This window comes from Boleophthalmus pectinirostris, unplaced genomic scaffold (genome assembly GCF_026225935.1).
Source record: "Boleophthalmus pectinirostris isolate CB_2022bp ecotype Guang Dong unplaced genomic scaffold, ASM2622593v1 HiC_scaffold_6, whole genome shotgun sequence".
NCBI lineage: Eukaryota > Metazoa > Chordata > Actinopteri > Gobiiformes > Gobiidae > Boleophthalmus > Boleophthalmus pectinirostris.
The window spans coordinates 39,262,598-39,277,070 of NW_026571447.1; the positions used below are offsets into that span (position 1 = coordinate 39,262,598).

Genomic DNA, 14,473 nt, shown 5'->3' on the forward strand with positions numbered 1-14,473 from the left:
GATCAGACCGGGACTGCGACCAGGACTGAGACCGAGACTAGGCTGGGACCAGACCGGAGGCTCAGAGCCCATGGCAGAGCCGGAGCTCGAAGCTGAGGCTCGGACCCTGCAGAGGCTCGGAGTCAAAGGTCAGAGTTCACTCTGGTCCTGGTCTGGTCCCGGTCTGGTCCTGGACCTGGATCAGTCCTGGTTCAGTTCGTATGCAGTGCAAAAGTCCGACATCGCAGTCACAGAAGTCACGTAAACAGGAAACGGACGTTATCTATTTTTTCCATTCTTCATTTAAACACAAAATCGAAAACTGAAAAAAACGAATCATTATCTGTTTTTTCATTTTGGTTTTGGAGACAAATAGTGAAAAAAAATGTTGTTTTTTTCTTTTTCTTATTTTTGGTTTTATATTGAAAACGTTTTTTGACGTTTTGGTGTGAACAGCCCTTTAGGCAAGACACTTCACCCACTTTGCCTTCTGTAAAAGTTGTGTGTGTGTGTGTGTGTGTGTGTGTGTGTGTGTGTGTGTGTGTGTGTGTGTTACATTTTTTTTATTTTTAATAACTTTAAACCCAGTGTTGCCAGGAGAAAGCATCTGGCATTTATCCCACCACCAAAAGCCAAGAGACGAACAAAGTGTGGAGAAAGTGAACATTTTCCGAGCCAAAATAAACGCAAATTGTTGCAATCAGTGAGCTATAATTGGTGCACGCTTTGTGAGATTTTTGGTTAAAATTGGAACTGGAATATTTTAGTTTTTGGTGGATTGATTCAAAACAACAACAACAAATAAATAAATAAATAAAATAGAAAAAGTAATGTTTTACAAACTCTCCTGTTTCTCTGATTATTTTCTCCAAATGTTCCATCAAAATGATTCACACAAAATGATTCAAACCAAGAATTACGCCTTTGGGTTGAAGACAAAATCTGCAGGTTTATCTCAGGGTCCCATGTGTCCTGGAAATTCTGGAAATCCTGGAAAATAATTATGTTTTCCAGACAAAGCACATGGAAAATGATTTTAAAAAGGCCACAGTTTGTTTTACTGTATTAGTCCAGTTCTTTGTACATGGATAAGTGAGTGCGACGTCGCCCACAGCGTTCAGATCCAGTCAAATGAAGCTCATCGATGCTGCAGTTATAATGACGAATTTGGAGCTGAGTTTCAGACAATGTTGGGAAGGTGACTTTTAAAATGTAATCCCCTACAGATTACAGATTACACACCCCAAAATGTAGTTTGTAACGTAATCCATTAAATTACTTAAAGTGAGTAATGTAATCTGAATACTTTGGATTACTTGATTTGCTGTAGAGAAACAAAGACGAGGAAATCTTCACATAAGATGTTTTGTCTGATAAAAGAAAATAAAAAGCCCAGACTTTACTGAACCAAATAAAAAATATTATTGATAGAAGAAAAAACACGTCCACACAGCAGGATTTAGTCCTGTTTTAATCCGGTTTTAGACCTGGTTTAGACCTGGTTTACTCCTGGTTTAGACCTCGTTTAGTCCTGGTTTAGACCTGGTTTAGTCCTGGTTTAGTTCTGTTTTAATCCAGTTTTAGTCCTGGTTTAGACCTGGTTTAGTCCTGGTTTAGTCCTGGTTTAGTCCTGGTTTATTTCTGTTTTAATCCAGTTTTAGTCCTGGTTTAGTCCTAGTTTAGTCCTGGTTTAGTCCTGGTTTAGACCTGGTTTAGACCTGGTTTAGTCCTGGTTTAGACCTGGTTTAGTCCTGGTTTAGACCTGGTTTAGTCCTGGTTTAGACCTGGTTTAGTCCTGGTTTAGACCTGGTTTAGTCCTGGTTTAGTCCTGGTTAGTCCTGGTTTAGTCCTGGTTTAGTCCTGGTTTAGACCTGGTTTAGTCCTGGTTTAGTCCTGGTTTAGTCCTGGTTTAGTCCTGTTTAGTCCTGGTTTAGACCTGGTTTAGTCCTGGTTTAGACCTGGTTTAGTCCTGGTTTAGTCCTGGTTTAGTCCTGGTTTAGTCCTGGTTTAGTCCTGTGGTTTCCTGGTTTAGTCCTGTTACCTGTTTAGTCTGGTTTAGACCTGGTTTAGTCCTGGTTTTAGTCCTGGTTTAACCTGGTTTAGTCTGGTTTAGTCCTGGTTTAGACCTGGTTTAGTCCTGGTTTAGACCTGGTTTAGTCCTGGTTTAGACCTGGTTTAGTCCTGGTTTAGTCCTGGTTTAGTCCTGGTTTAGTCCCAAATGTGAAAACAATAAAATCCTGCTGTGTAATCCATTTATTTCAACAAAGTAACTGTAATCCAATTACCACTCACTGAAACAGTAACTGTAACTGAATACAGTTACTCATCATTTGTACTCTGATTACATAACTCTGGTACATGTAATCTGTTACTCCCCAACACTGGTTTCACATTAGGAATTGTTTGGTTTTACTGGATAAATGAATAAACTTTTACTTCCACCTGTTAGACTTAGACAAATTATTATTTATTTATTATTTATTGCTCCACAAGGGAAATTATTTGGACACAGGAGTCACACATCACAGAAAAAATATATAAATGGTAATAATAAATTCTAAATAAGTTGCAAAAAAAAAAAAAAAAAAAAAAAAAAAAAAAAAGCAAGAGACAGGTGTCAAAAAAGACATAAGTATAAATGCAAATGTTCAAGTCAAAATAAAATACAAAGATAATTAATAAAATATAAAAAGCAGCAGTTTTTAGTTTGTTTTTTAACTCAAATCCACAAAAATGCAGGAAATGACCTATGACTTGTGACCTCTGACCTGAAGGAGAATCCCAGACTCTCTCCAGATTTCTTTCATCTTGGCGGCTCAGCGGGACCTCGGCGGGACCTCGGCGGGACCGGTCTGTTTCTGTTACAAGTGCAATTCTAGACCAAGTACCTTTTTTTGCGTGTTTAAAAGAAGTTGAAGTGATTTGGGTTCACACATGTCCTCCACATCAAGGAACCACACACACATTCTGTGGGGAAGCTGGCCCAAGTGGTCAAAATGAGAGTCCAGTGCAAAGTTGTCCTTCACCAAACCAAATTCTTTATTGGATCCTTCCAAGTCGTGGGCAAAATTATTCACATATTTACAAAAAAGAACTGTGCTTAACTAAACAAAAGCAACAGAAAATAACGCAACACAAGAAAATACCCGCAGGCACCTGGCTGCACTGATGGTGACCTCCTACTGATTAAACTGCCTCTACTTATATACCCCCCAGAGAGGAAGTCCCTCCCCCTGGGTTCACACCAACTTACGGGGAAAACTGTAGCAATTTCCTTTCCTTACTGGTGCTGCCTTCAATTATTTTCTGAAGCCTAATCCCCCTTTTAAACTGAACAGTGTCCAACTTAACTAGACACACTGAAACCAAAATTCTAATAACCCATTTGATAAAACAAAGAACCATTTCCGAGGCTTCCCTCCACATGGTCTGGGCCAACACCTCCCCCTGAGCCTATAAATATGGCTGCCAAAGGACACGCCCCCTCTTTTGTTCCCAGACCATGTGGAGTCACAGGTAAAGGTGGTAAGTTTAAACAAAAATGAAGGGATATAACCAAATAAAATGAATTTAAAGTAACTGTGTGAATGTGATCAATTAAACAAAGACTAAATAAAACAAACCCGGGATAGTTATTATTTAGCTGTTTAGTTGATATAGATGTAACTGAACTAAGGTGAAAAAATGGGGACAAAGGCCGTCTTTGTCACACATTCACACACACATTCATACACCAGTGCACATGGAAACTGGAATCACACCTCCAACCTGTGGGCCAGTGGACTCTCTGATGACTAAAACTGTCCTGGAAAAGTCCTGGAACATGATTTCAGGCCTTGTGTGGGAACCCTGTTTGTCGACCAGGCTGGTTGAACTGAAGCGCCGTGTTGTTGACAGTGTTTCTTGTTTTGTGTGGCGCAGGTACGAAGCACAAGACGATGCTGGAGGCGCGCAGCGGCCTGGGCTCCATCAAGTCCTTCCCTCGAGCCGGAGTGAAGAGCAAACTGAGCCCCGTGCCCGGATCCTCCACGGGACTTCAGAACAAAACCTTCTACTGCGAGATCTGCGACGTCCACGTCAACTCCGAGACGCAGCTCAAGCAGGTAACAGCGCAGACTCAACACAGACAGACTGAACACCAGGACTGAACACCAGACTGAACACCAGACTGAACACCAGACTCAACACCAGACTCAACACCAGACTGAACATGAGACTCAACACCAGACTCAACGACAGACTCAACACCAGACTGAACACCAGACTCAACACCAGACTCAACACCAGACTCAACACCAGACTGAACACCAGACTGAACACCAGACTCAACACCAGACTGAACATGAGACTCAACGACAGACTGAACACCAGACTCAACACAACCGACAGACTGAACACCAGACTGAACACCAGACTCAACACCAGACTCAACACCAGACTGAACATGAGACTCAACACCAGACTGAACACCAGAGACTCAACACACTCAGACTGAACCAAGACTGAACACCAGACTGAACACCAGACTCAACACCAGACTGAACATGAGACTCAACGACAGACTGAACACCAGACTCAACACCAGACTCAACGACAGACTCAACACCAGACTGAACATGAGACTCAACACCAGACTGAACATGAGACTCAACACCAGACTGAACACCAGACTGAACACCAGGACTCAACACCAGACTCAACGACAGACTCAACACCAGACTCAACACCAGACTCAACACCAGACTCAACACCAGACTCAACACCAGACTCAACACCGGACTGAACACCAGACTGAACACCGGACTGAACACCAGACTCATAACGAGACTCACCGCCAGACTCAACACCAGACTCAACACAGGACTAACCTGAGCAGACGTGTGGGGAAAGGGTTTAAAGGAACTGTATGTAGCTGCTGCTCTAGTTTTGTTTAGTTTAGAAAACTTTATTTATCCCCAAGGCAGTTGTGTTTGCAGTCACAAACTACAGCATAAAAAAAACACACACATTTCACACAAGTGCTCGTACAGTTATGATCAACAGAGCTGAGCTTTAACTGAGGCATAAGGTGCAAATGTGGCACAAAGTGCAAAGGCCAAAACAGAACATTAGCACAAATTAAACAAATTCTAAAAATCTCTGTGTTTTGAGCTGAATGGAAGAGGGAATAAAGGAATTAGCAAATCTATTTGTTTTCCTGTTTTTGTAAGGTGGTGCCTCCCATCAGGGAGAACTTCTCTTTTAGGATGTGATCTAAGAGTTTTAAAAAAGGGTGTTGGCTTTTGTCTGTTTAGGTCGTACCAACCCAAACGAGAGACTCATCTGTGACTCATTCTGTTTTCTGACTGGATAATCGTCTTGGAACCAAAACACCAAATTATAACATAAAAAACGTGTTCATCAAACTATATGTGACCAGCAGAGGGCGCTTGAGCTGTGATTCATTATTTTAAAATATCACAAAGCCGCTCCAGACTTGGCTCAGAGACACTGACGCTCTGCATATTGTAACAGGCACCACAGGTTCAGACTAATTGAAGTGACAGAGGCAATAATGTTAAGACATTTAATTAAATACTTTTCTTAAGTTACTTGAGGGCGTCCCATGAGACCCTCATGGCCACAGAACAAAGTCCATAATTATATTTCAGAAATAGATCAGAGCCATGAGAATGTCCTCGTGCGGCAGGACGACCAAGGACAGAGAGAGAGAGAGAGACTCTCCGCCGCAGGAGCAGGTGAGAATTACATCAGCATAAGTCATAAACAAAATAAAATCAAAGATTCAATGGAGCTTACACAACATCATCAAAACAGAAAAACAGCAGTGAGAGGGCGGATTCAGCACAGAGCCACTGCAGATAAAACAGCCGAGCACTCAGTCCAACGAGGTTCTTCTGATCATTTATGTTTTAGGTTCTTTTTCAGATCAAGAGTTTGTTTTCATGTTGTTTCTGTGACGTGTCGTTCAGCTGATTTAAACAGGTTTTGGTGCTGTTTTCCTACTGGTGGCGGCAGGAACGAGGAATTTAAAATCAAAATCTTCCACACAGCTCCTTTAAAGAGACTATATTTGGTTTGTGATCGATGTTCTAATGTAGTTTCCTCATCACAAACAGACCTGGAGATGTGTTTTGTTTCATTCATATGTTTAAACCACAAACCTGCAGATTTAGGCTGAGTTCTTCTCTGAACAGAAAACATTCACTGTTCCACCTTGTGATGTCACCTTGTGCGATGACCTTGTGTGTTTATCTCCTTAATAAATCTTCACTGGAATCATTTGGATAATTCTCTACTGAACTGAAGGTAAAAGGAGGTAACACAGAACAGAGCGTTTTGAGCTTTGGGGACACAGACAGACTAATAATAAAGTGTTACTCAAACAGGCCCTGGGAAATTCAACTAAAAACAACTTAAGAAATCTAGGAGTATTTTTTGATGATGCGATGTCTTTAGAAAAACTGCTTTTTCCAAATGCGAAACACATCTAAACTTTGCACGATGATTTCTAAAGTCAAGTTAGAGATGGTCATTTGTGTCCAAAACAGTCCAAAACTCTGCCCCAAGGTTCTGACCCGCACCAGGAGGAGAGCACATATCACTCTGACCTTAAAATCCTTACATTGACTCCCTGTTTTTTTTTCATGTCCTCTTTAAGACCCCGGTGCTGACCTTTAGCCTACGTGGCCAGACTCCTGTCGATACCTCAGACCTGATAAAGCCGTTCACCTCGGCCCGGAACCTGAGGTCTACAAGCCAAAACCTGCTAATGGTCCCGCTGACAAGATTTACAACGCGAGGTGACAGATCCTTTCAAGCCGTCTCCCTGAAACTCTAGACCACAGGTGTCAAACATGCGGCCCGGGGGCCTTTAATCTTTTTCAGCATGTGAGCTACTTATAAAATGACCAGGTCAAAATGAATCGACCTAAAATTGTTTTACTACAAAGCCATGTTAAAACATTGCTTAAACTGGTCTGCACTGAAACACTCTGCGCCGCTCTTTTGAACCCTCAGCCACAGTTTGAGAACCTCTGCTTTAAGAAAACTTCCACTGGGACAGAGAGAAAGAAAGTGAAGAAAGTGGGTAGAATTTTTAAATCTGAACAACTAAAAACATTTCTCTTTGAACAAGTGTCCCCGCCCGCTCAGGTTTCGTGCTGCTATGACATGATATGGCAAAGAAGAATTTCAATTTGTCGACTGGACAAAAGTTTATTTGGTCGAATATGTTTCGCAGCTCATCCAGGCTGCTTCTTCAGTTGTGGTCAGAATGTTGGCCTGTTGAACTGCACTGAGTGTGGTGCATAAATCCATTCAGGGGCCAGATCCCATATTCAGTTTCAGAGTAGTTAGTTAGTTCCTCCCTGCAGACAGATATAAGGAAGTGTCCACCAGCGTCTGACCACAACTGAAGAAGCAGCTTGGAGGAACTGAGAAACGTCTTCAACCAAGAGGGATTTTTCATACTTTTGAATGTGTGAAGAATCCCTCAGTCGTCCAGGCAGAATCCACGGCAAGGAGAAAATTTAATTTGTCGCCAGGACAAAAGTTAATTTGGTTGAAGATGTTTCTCAGCTCATCCAAGCTGCTTCTTCAGTTCTGGTCAGACGCTGGTGGACACTTCCTTATATCTGTCTGCAGGGAGGAGCTAACTACACTGAAACTACTCTGAAACTAACACACACACTTGTTTACAGTTTCTGTTTGTTAGTTCGGCCTATTGACCTGTACAGGGTGTGGAGTCTAAGGCTGCGTTCAGACTGCAGCCTGAAGTGACCCAAATCCGATTTTTGGCTTCTATGTTCCTGTATCTGATCTTTTAATGTCAGTCTGAACGACACAGATCCGATTTTTTCAAATGTGACCCAGGACACTTGGATATGTGCTCCTGAAACTGATACATATCTGATCTTTTGACATGCGACTTCAGTCTGAACGGCCAAAGTGCATTCATCCACCTACACTTTATCAACAAGACACAAACGTCACTATTCTTCGCTGAAGTAGGCGAAAATTGTTAATGAACTCCGTGTCACTGAAGCACATCACCACTCACCACTCTTGGCTCCGTCTCCACATCCACACGTTCCTTTCAACGGACTGAACCACAAAACACCACGACCAAAAACCTCGTCCTTCTCCTTCTCAATCTCCTCCTTAAAACAAGTAAGTTGTTCATGTTCTGGCTCCGGTACGAGAGGAACTTTAAAATCTCCAGGTGCTCGATGCTCGTGTCCATGTTTGGACAACTTCTGTAAACACGGAGACGCTCGCTGCGGTTGACGTCGTCGTGTCTCCAGTGTCACATGTGGGACACTTTCGGGCCGTTTAATGTTCACACAGGAGATCACACACAAGTCACATTTAATTGGAAATGTGAACGACCTTGCAAAAACATCGGATTTCACAAAAAATTCTGAATTGAGAGTTAAGCCCTGCAGTCTGAACGTAGCCATAGTTTCAGTGTAGTTCAGTGTAGTTAGCTCCTCCCTGCAGACAGATATAAGGAAGTGTCCACCAGCGTCTGACCGGAACTGAAGAAGCAGCTTGGATGAGCTGAGAAACGTCTTCAACCAAACTAACTTCTGTCCAGTCGACAAACTGAATTTTCTCCTCACCGTAGATTCTAAATGTATCTTCTGCTGTTCTTATCTTTTGTATGTGAAGCACTTTGTGAGCCATGTCTGTGAAAAGCACCATATAAATAAACTTTACTGACTAATGCCGGGCGTACACTGTGCGATATTTTCGGTCGTGTGACTCAGCCCCAGCTTAAACTGTACAACCAAATCACAGGGTTTAAAAGTTCACAGCTCACGAATCATGTTCTCACACTGAACGAACCGATGCTCGGATGCGACTTGCCTGCTCACACTGTACGTTCACATAACGACCGGAGTTGTCAAAGTTGTTGTTCTGGAAGTAGAAAACCACAAAGAAGAAAACCACGGAATTAGAAAACCACAGATGTGCGGAGACACAATGCTGAGCCACTTCTGTGTCCGCACATGCTCAGTCTGCCAGATTCTGGCAAATCGGCTCGTGGAACAACTTCAACAGAGCGAAATCCTCACGAGAGGCGACTGGATTTCAAACAAGTTTGATTTTCTTGCGACCTACGAATGTCGATCGGGAGCTGGTCGTGAGTCATTAATTGGTTCTCTTTACCCCATGTAAACTACACGAAGCACGACACACGATGAAGCCAAAACTCGGCCTGATCCCCAAAACAGTCGCACGAGCGAAAAATCGGCTCAAAAAGGGTCAAAAATCGCACAGTGTACGCCCGGCCTTAGGCTACGTTCAGACTGCAGGGCTTAATGCTCAATTCCGATTTTTTTGTGAAATCTGATGTTTTTGCGAGGTCGTTCACATTTCCAATTAAATGCGACTTGTATTCGATCCCCTGTGTGAACAGTAAACGGCCCAAAAGTGTCCCACATGTGACACTGGAGACACGACGACGTCAACCGCAGCGAGCGTCTCTGTGTTTACGGAAGTTGTCCAAACATGGACGCAGCATCGAGCACCTGGAGATTTTAAAGTTCCTCTCGTACCGGAGCCAGAACATGAACAACTTACTTGTTTTAAGGAGGAGATTGAGAAGGAGAAGGACGAGGTTTTTGGCCGTGGTGTTTTGTGGTTCAGTCCGTTGAAAGGAACGTGTGGATGTGGAGACGGAGCCAAGAGTGGTGAGTGGTGATGTGCTTCAGTGACACGGAGTTCATTAACAATTTTCGCCTACTTCAGCGAAGAATAGTGACGTTTGTGTCTTGTTGATAAAGTGTAGGTGGATGAATGCACTTTGGCCGTTCAGACTGAAGTCGCATGTCAAAAGATCAGATATGTATCAGTTTCAGGAGCACATATCCAAGTGTCCTGGGTCACATTTGAAAAAATCTGACCTGTGCCGTTCAGACTGACATTAAAAGATCGGTTACAGGTCACATAGAAGCCAAAAAATCGTTTTTGATGATTTAACAACATTATAACACGTCTCAAGCTCACGAGAGTCCATTTTGCATAATATACGACCTTTAAACATAATCCAAAATATGCAAAGCTGTTTTTTTTTCATAGAGTATTTTCACAAACTTTTCGTCCGTGCTCAGCAGTCGGCTTTAGCTTGTTTCCTCACTCCAGCTTTGATGTTTGTGTTGTGGATCACTACAGCTCGCTCACACCACAGCCCAGGGATTTCAGACTAAAAATAATCTGCTGAGTCGCCTTTGGGGGTCAATCGCAGACCACTTTGAGCGCCGGCCATTTTCTGCGTGTGCCCAATCCTCCGTGACCAATCGCCCCCAGCGTCTCCGCGCTCCGGGCCGGGGGGAGGGAGCCGCGGTCAGATTCGCTCCTCTGTCAGCACGTCTGCAAACGCGCCGGGTTATGGTTCAAGTGAAAGTGATTGTACGAGTTTATTTCTCTGCGGTGGCGCGGTGGCTCTTGTATCATCAGCTTAGGTTTGACAAAAGGCAGATTTTCACAGGGAAAGTTCGTGATCTGTTTTGTTAAAGGCTTTTGCGGACGGCGAGCGCTGCTGACTTCACTTACGGGGGAAGATTTTCACTTAAAACCACAGCTGTTCTAAAACCTCCAAGAAGTGTTATGAAGTCATTTTGAACCGCACAACTGCACGACAATGCAGTTTGACGATCTCATATTTCATTCTCATATTTATGGGTTTATAGATTTAGATTTTAATGGAGCTGTTTGTAGCCTGAACTCTTATAATCACAACTGAACGTGTGTCTCCAGAGTCTTCACCTGCAGATAGAGATGCATCCAAGTTTGTTTCATTCTCAGTTTATAACCAGGTCATGCCTCCTGTGAAAGTTCAGATTCTCCAGAATTCACTGACGGAGAAAGGCTGCAGACTGACAATAGGTGCTGGGATTTAGTAGCCAGGCTGGCGCCACCTAGTGCCTCCGCTCAATTTAATTTCTCTCCAGCAACTAGATTAGGAATCAGAATTCACTAGACCACAGGTGTCAAACATAAGGCCTGGGGGCCGGATCCGGCCCTCCAAGACCTTTAATCTGGCCCTCGGCTGATTTTCTACTAAAATATTTTATTTATATTTTCTATTAAAATATTGGTAATTTTCTGCGCCGCTTAGCATAGCAGTGTCTCTCCAGCGTCTCTGTACGTGGCCCCTCCCACCACAGCAGCACAAATGAAGACGTGCCTCTTTCCAAACGCTCTTAAAGGACGATCGTTTTGACCTCATCAGCAAATTGTCAAAAATGAGAAAAGTGGAGCCGAGTGCAGGATTTTCCAAGAAAAACTGACTTATTCCTATTTGCATACAAGTTAATGTTAAAACATTGTGTTGAAATTGCATTTTTCTTAAAGTTTCAGGTTGTTCATAATATTATAATATTTTGTAAAAGAAAAAGTTCATCAATTAAAAAAGATTTCTGCAATAGATTTGTGTTTCTCTGCACAAATATTTGAACTTATTGCTATTTTGGGGTTTATATGACATGAGTTTTCTGATCCGGCCCCTTTGGGATCAAAGTCGGCCGGATACGGCCCCCGGACCAAAATGAGTTTGACACCCCTGATCTAGACAGTTCGCAAAAACCCCGGAAGTGTGAGTTCGGGCACCAGCCAATCAGCGAAGAGCCAGAGATTTTGTGTTGTCAACGATTCCCGAGATCGAGGATTTAGTTTGATTTAGATTGTTTGGTGAATTTTATCAAGAGGAAAGACGTTATTGTCCTTCTTCCTACGGGATTTGAGAAAAGCTCAATATACCAGTTACCCCCGTTACATACGTCACGACCAAACAGCAGCGATTGATTAAATAAAACAAGTACCAAGTACCAAGTTTACCATTGAGCAAATGAATCATAATGCAGTGAGTAATGAATCAGCTGAGGGGTTTAGGGAGTGACCATTCAGATTTGTCTTTATTTTGATCAAAATCCAAAATAAGAAAGTTCCATTAATTACACAAGTATGACCAATTGCCCCCAGATACAAGGGAGATGTGATCAAACCATTGACCATTGAACTGCCTGGACTCTCTCGAGCTCCGGAACCGCCTGGACTTCCCTCGAGCTCTTGAACTGCCCAGACTCCCTCAAGCTTCTGACCCGCCCGGACTCCCTCGAGCTCCCAAACCACCTGGACTCCCTCGAGCTCCCAAACCACCTGGACTCCCTCGAGCTCCCAAACCACCTGGACTCCCTCAAGCTCTGAACCGCCCGGACTCCCTCGAGCTCATGAACCGCCCGGACTTCCTCGAGCTCATGAACTGCCCCGATTTCCCTCGAGCTCCTGAACCGCCTGGACTTCCTCGAGCTTCTGAATCGCCTGGACTTCCTCAAGATCCTGAACCGCTCCCTCGAGTTCCTGAACCGCCCGGATTTTCTCAAGCTCCCGAACCGCCCAGACTCCCTCGAGCTCCTGAACCACCCGGACTCCCTCGAGCTCCTGAACCGCCCGGACTCCCTTGAGCTCCCGAACTGCCCGGACTTCCCTCGAGCTCCTGCCTTTAGAGGAGGATTTCAAATGTCACGGGTGGTGCAGTGTGTCGAGCATTAACCCAACAACCAGAAATGTAGTGCTATCAATCTAGTTAGAACCTGATCTCTGTCATTCTGTCATTGTGTCCTTGGGCAAGATATTCGACCCACGTTGCTAAAATTATGCTGGCTGCTACGGCTGAAAGATTAATTGTTATCGAATCACAATTTGAATGAAGGTAATTAGCAAATCGCAAAGGTTACACTTTTTGAAGTACCATAAATTCCTCCACAAACAATAAAATCTCCAGTCTTAATCTGCACAAAAGCTGCTGACCCTGTAGTTTAGATCTGTATTTCTGAATTTTTATTTTTTTTTGGTCAATTCTCGTATTACTCTATTTTCTGATCTAGTGTTGTTTCGTCAGCACAAACAGACCTGGAGTTGTGTTTTGTTTCATTCTCACAATCTAAATATGCAGGATTTGTGTGTCAAACATTTGTTCTTCCCTCAAACAGAAAAAAAATCCACCTTGTGATGTCACGTGGTGAAACACGAAGTGCTCCACTGTGTTTTTAAACTCCACACACCTTCACTAGAATCATTTGGAGAACTTCAGCCCTGGAATTTCCAATCTCTACTGAACTAAAAGTAAAAGGAGCTGTTAAAAACTGTTGCTCACTGGTTTTTAGTTTTTTGCTTAGAGTTTCTTAGTGCTGCTGCTGAGGAACTTTTACACGGCCATTTTCATTTTAAAGTTCTTCCAGACGAGTCTTTCGGCGAATCATTCAGTGAAGTAAGAGGAGCGAGACTTCGGCCGACCACGTGAGATGCAACGTGTCCGAGCCGTCGCTCTGCACAAACGCACAGCGCGTCGGGCACCAGGAGCTTTCAGGGCACCGCTGCCTCGTCCATCGCTCTTCGTCACAACCCCCCGTCCCACTTTTCATCCGCAAGAAGCCGGAGCCACATTCTTAATAATAATAATATTCTAGTATGCCTTAGCAACTTGCTTTGTGCAGAAAAAAAAAAAAAAAAAGGTTCTAGGAATTGACAAAGTGCACAAAAGTGTTTTCTGGTTGTTTGTTCTGTTTCTGTTTTTATTGTTTATGACTGAGATTCTCATTTTTATATCAAACAGGAAACATTAAAGCCCTGGCAGTGGAAATACATTTCAGTGCTGTATTTGATTAGATTAGATTTTTTTTTTGTTGAGATTTACACTGAACACTTTATTTTACTGCTGCTGATCACGTGCACTTTACTTTGAATTCAATTCATTGAGTTAGATTCTAGGAACTGATAAACTGTACTAAAAGTGGTCAACAAAGGAGTCCATCCATCCATCCATTTTTGTCCGCTTATCCGGGGCCGGGTCTCAGGGGCAGCAGTTCTAAGCAGGGACTCCCAGACTTCCTTCACCCCAGACACTTCCTCCAGCTCCTCCGGTGGGACCCCGAGGCGTTCCCAGGCCAGACCAGAGACATAGTCCCTCCAGCGTGTCCTGGGTCTTTCCCGGGAGAACAAAAGAGTCAACAAAACAAAAGAGTAAGATTCTCCAAAGGAAGAAGTATAAACATGGACTTTACAGACTCGTCCCCTGCTGCTGTATAAAGAAATTCTGTTTGTACAATAAATGTGGCACTTTCATTTACATTTCCAATAAAAGTCAATATACGCTACTTTTAAATTCATTTATTGGTTTAGTGTATAACATGCGAATAATCATGCTTAATCACAAGAACTCATGCGACTAATGTGATTAAGATGTTTTTAAATTTTGCCCAGCCCTACTTAAAGTCTAATCTATTGTCAGTAAAAACACAATTTCATTTTTCCCAAATTGTGCAGCCATAATGTCCAGAGAGGAAGTGCATCGGACTTTAAAAAACAAGTCTGGTTTGCCGTATGTCCTCCCCCCCCCCCCCCGTCCTTACACCTGCCCTGGTTTTCTCGCCTGTCGTCTCTGCTGGGCCCTGTCAGCTGGAGGACAGGTGTATTTATAGTCCTGTCC

The 14,473-nt window shown here is 43.2% G+C and overlaps 1 protein-coding gene across 1 annotated transcript in view; it reads left to right on the forward strand.

The window, feature by feature from the left end:
• The window catches only part of znf385d (zinc finger protein 385D), a 236,581-nt gene that overhangs the window by 205,356 nt on the left and 16,752 nt on the right, over positions 1-14,473 (forward strand). Inside the window, exon 6 of the mRNA XM_055163922.1 lies at positions 3,901-4,082. Coding sequence (XP_055019897.1) covers positions 3,901-4,082 — 182 coding nt within the window. The remainder of the gene's footprint in view (positions 1-3,900; positions 4,083-14,473) is intronic.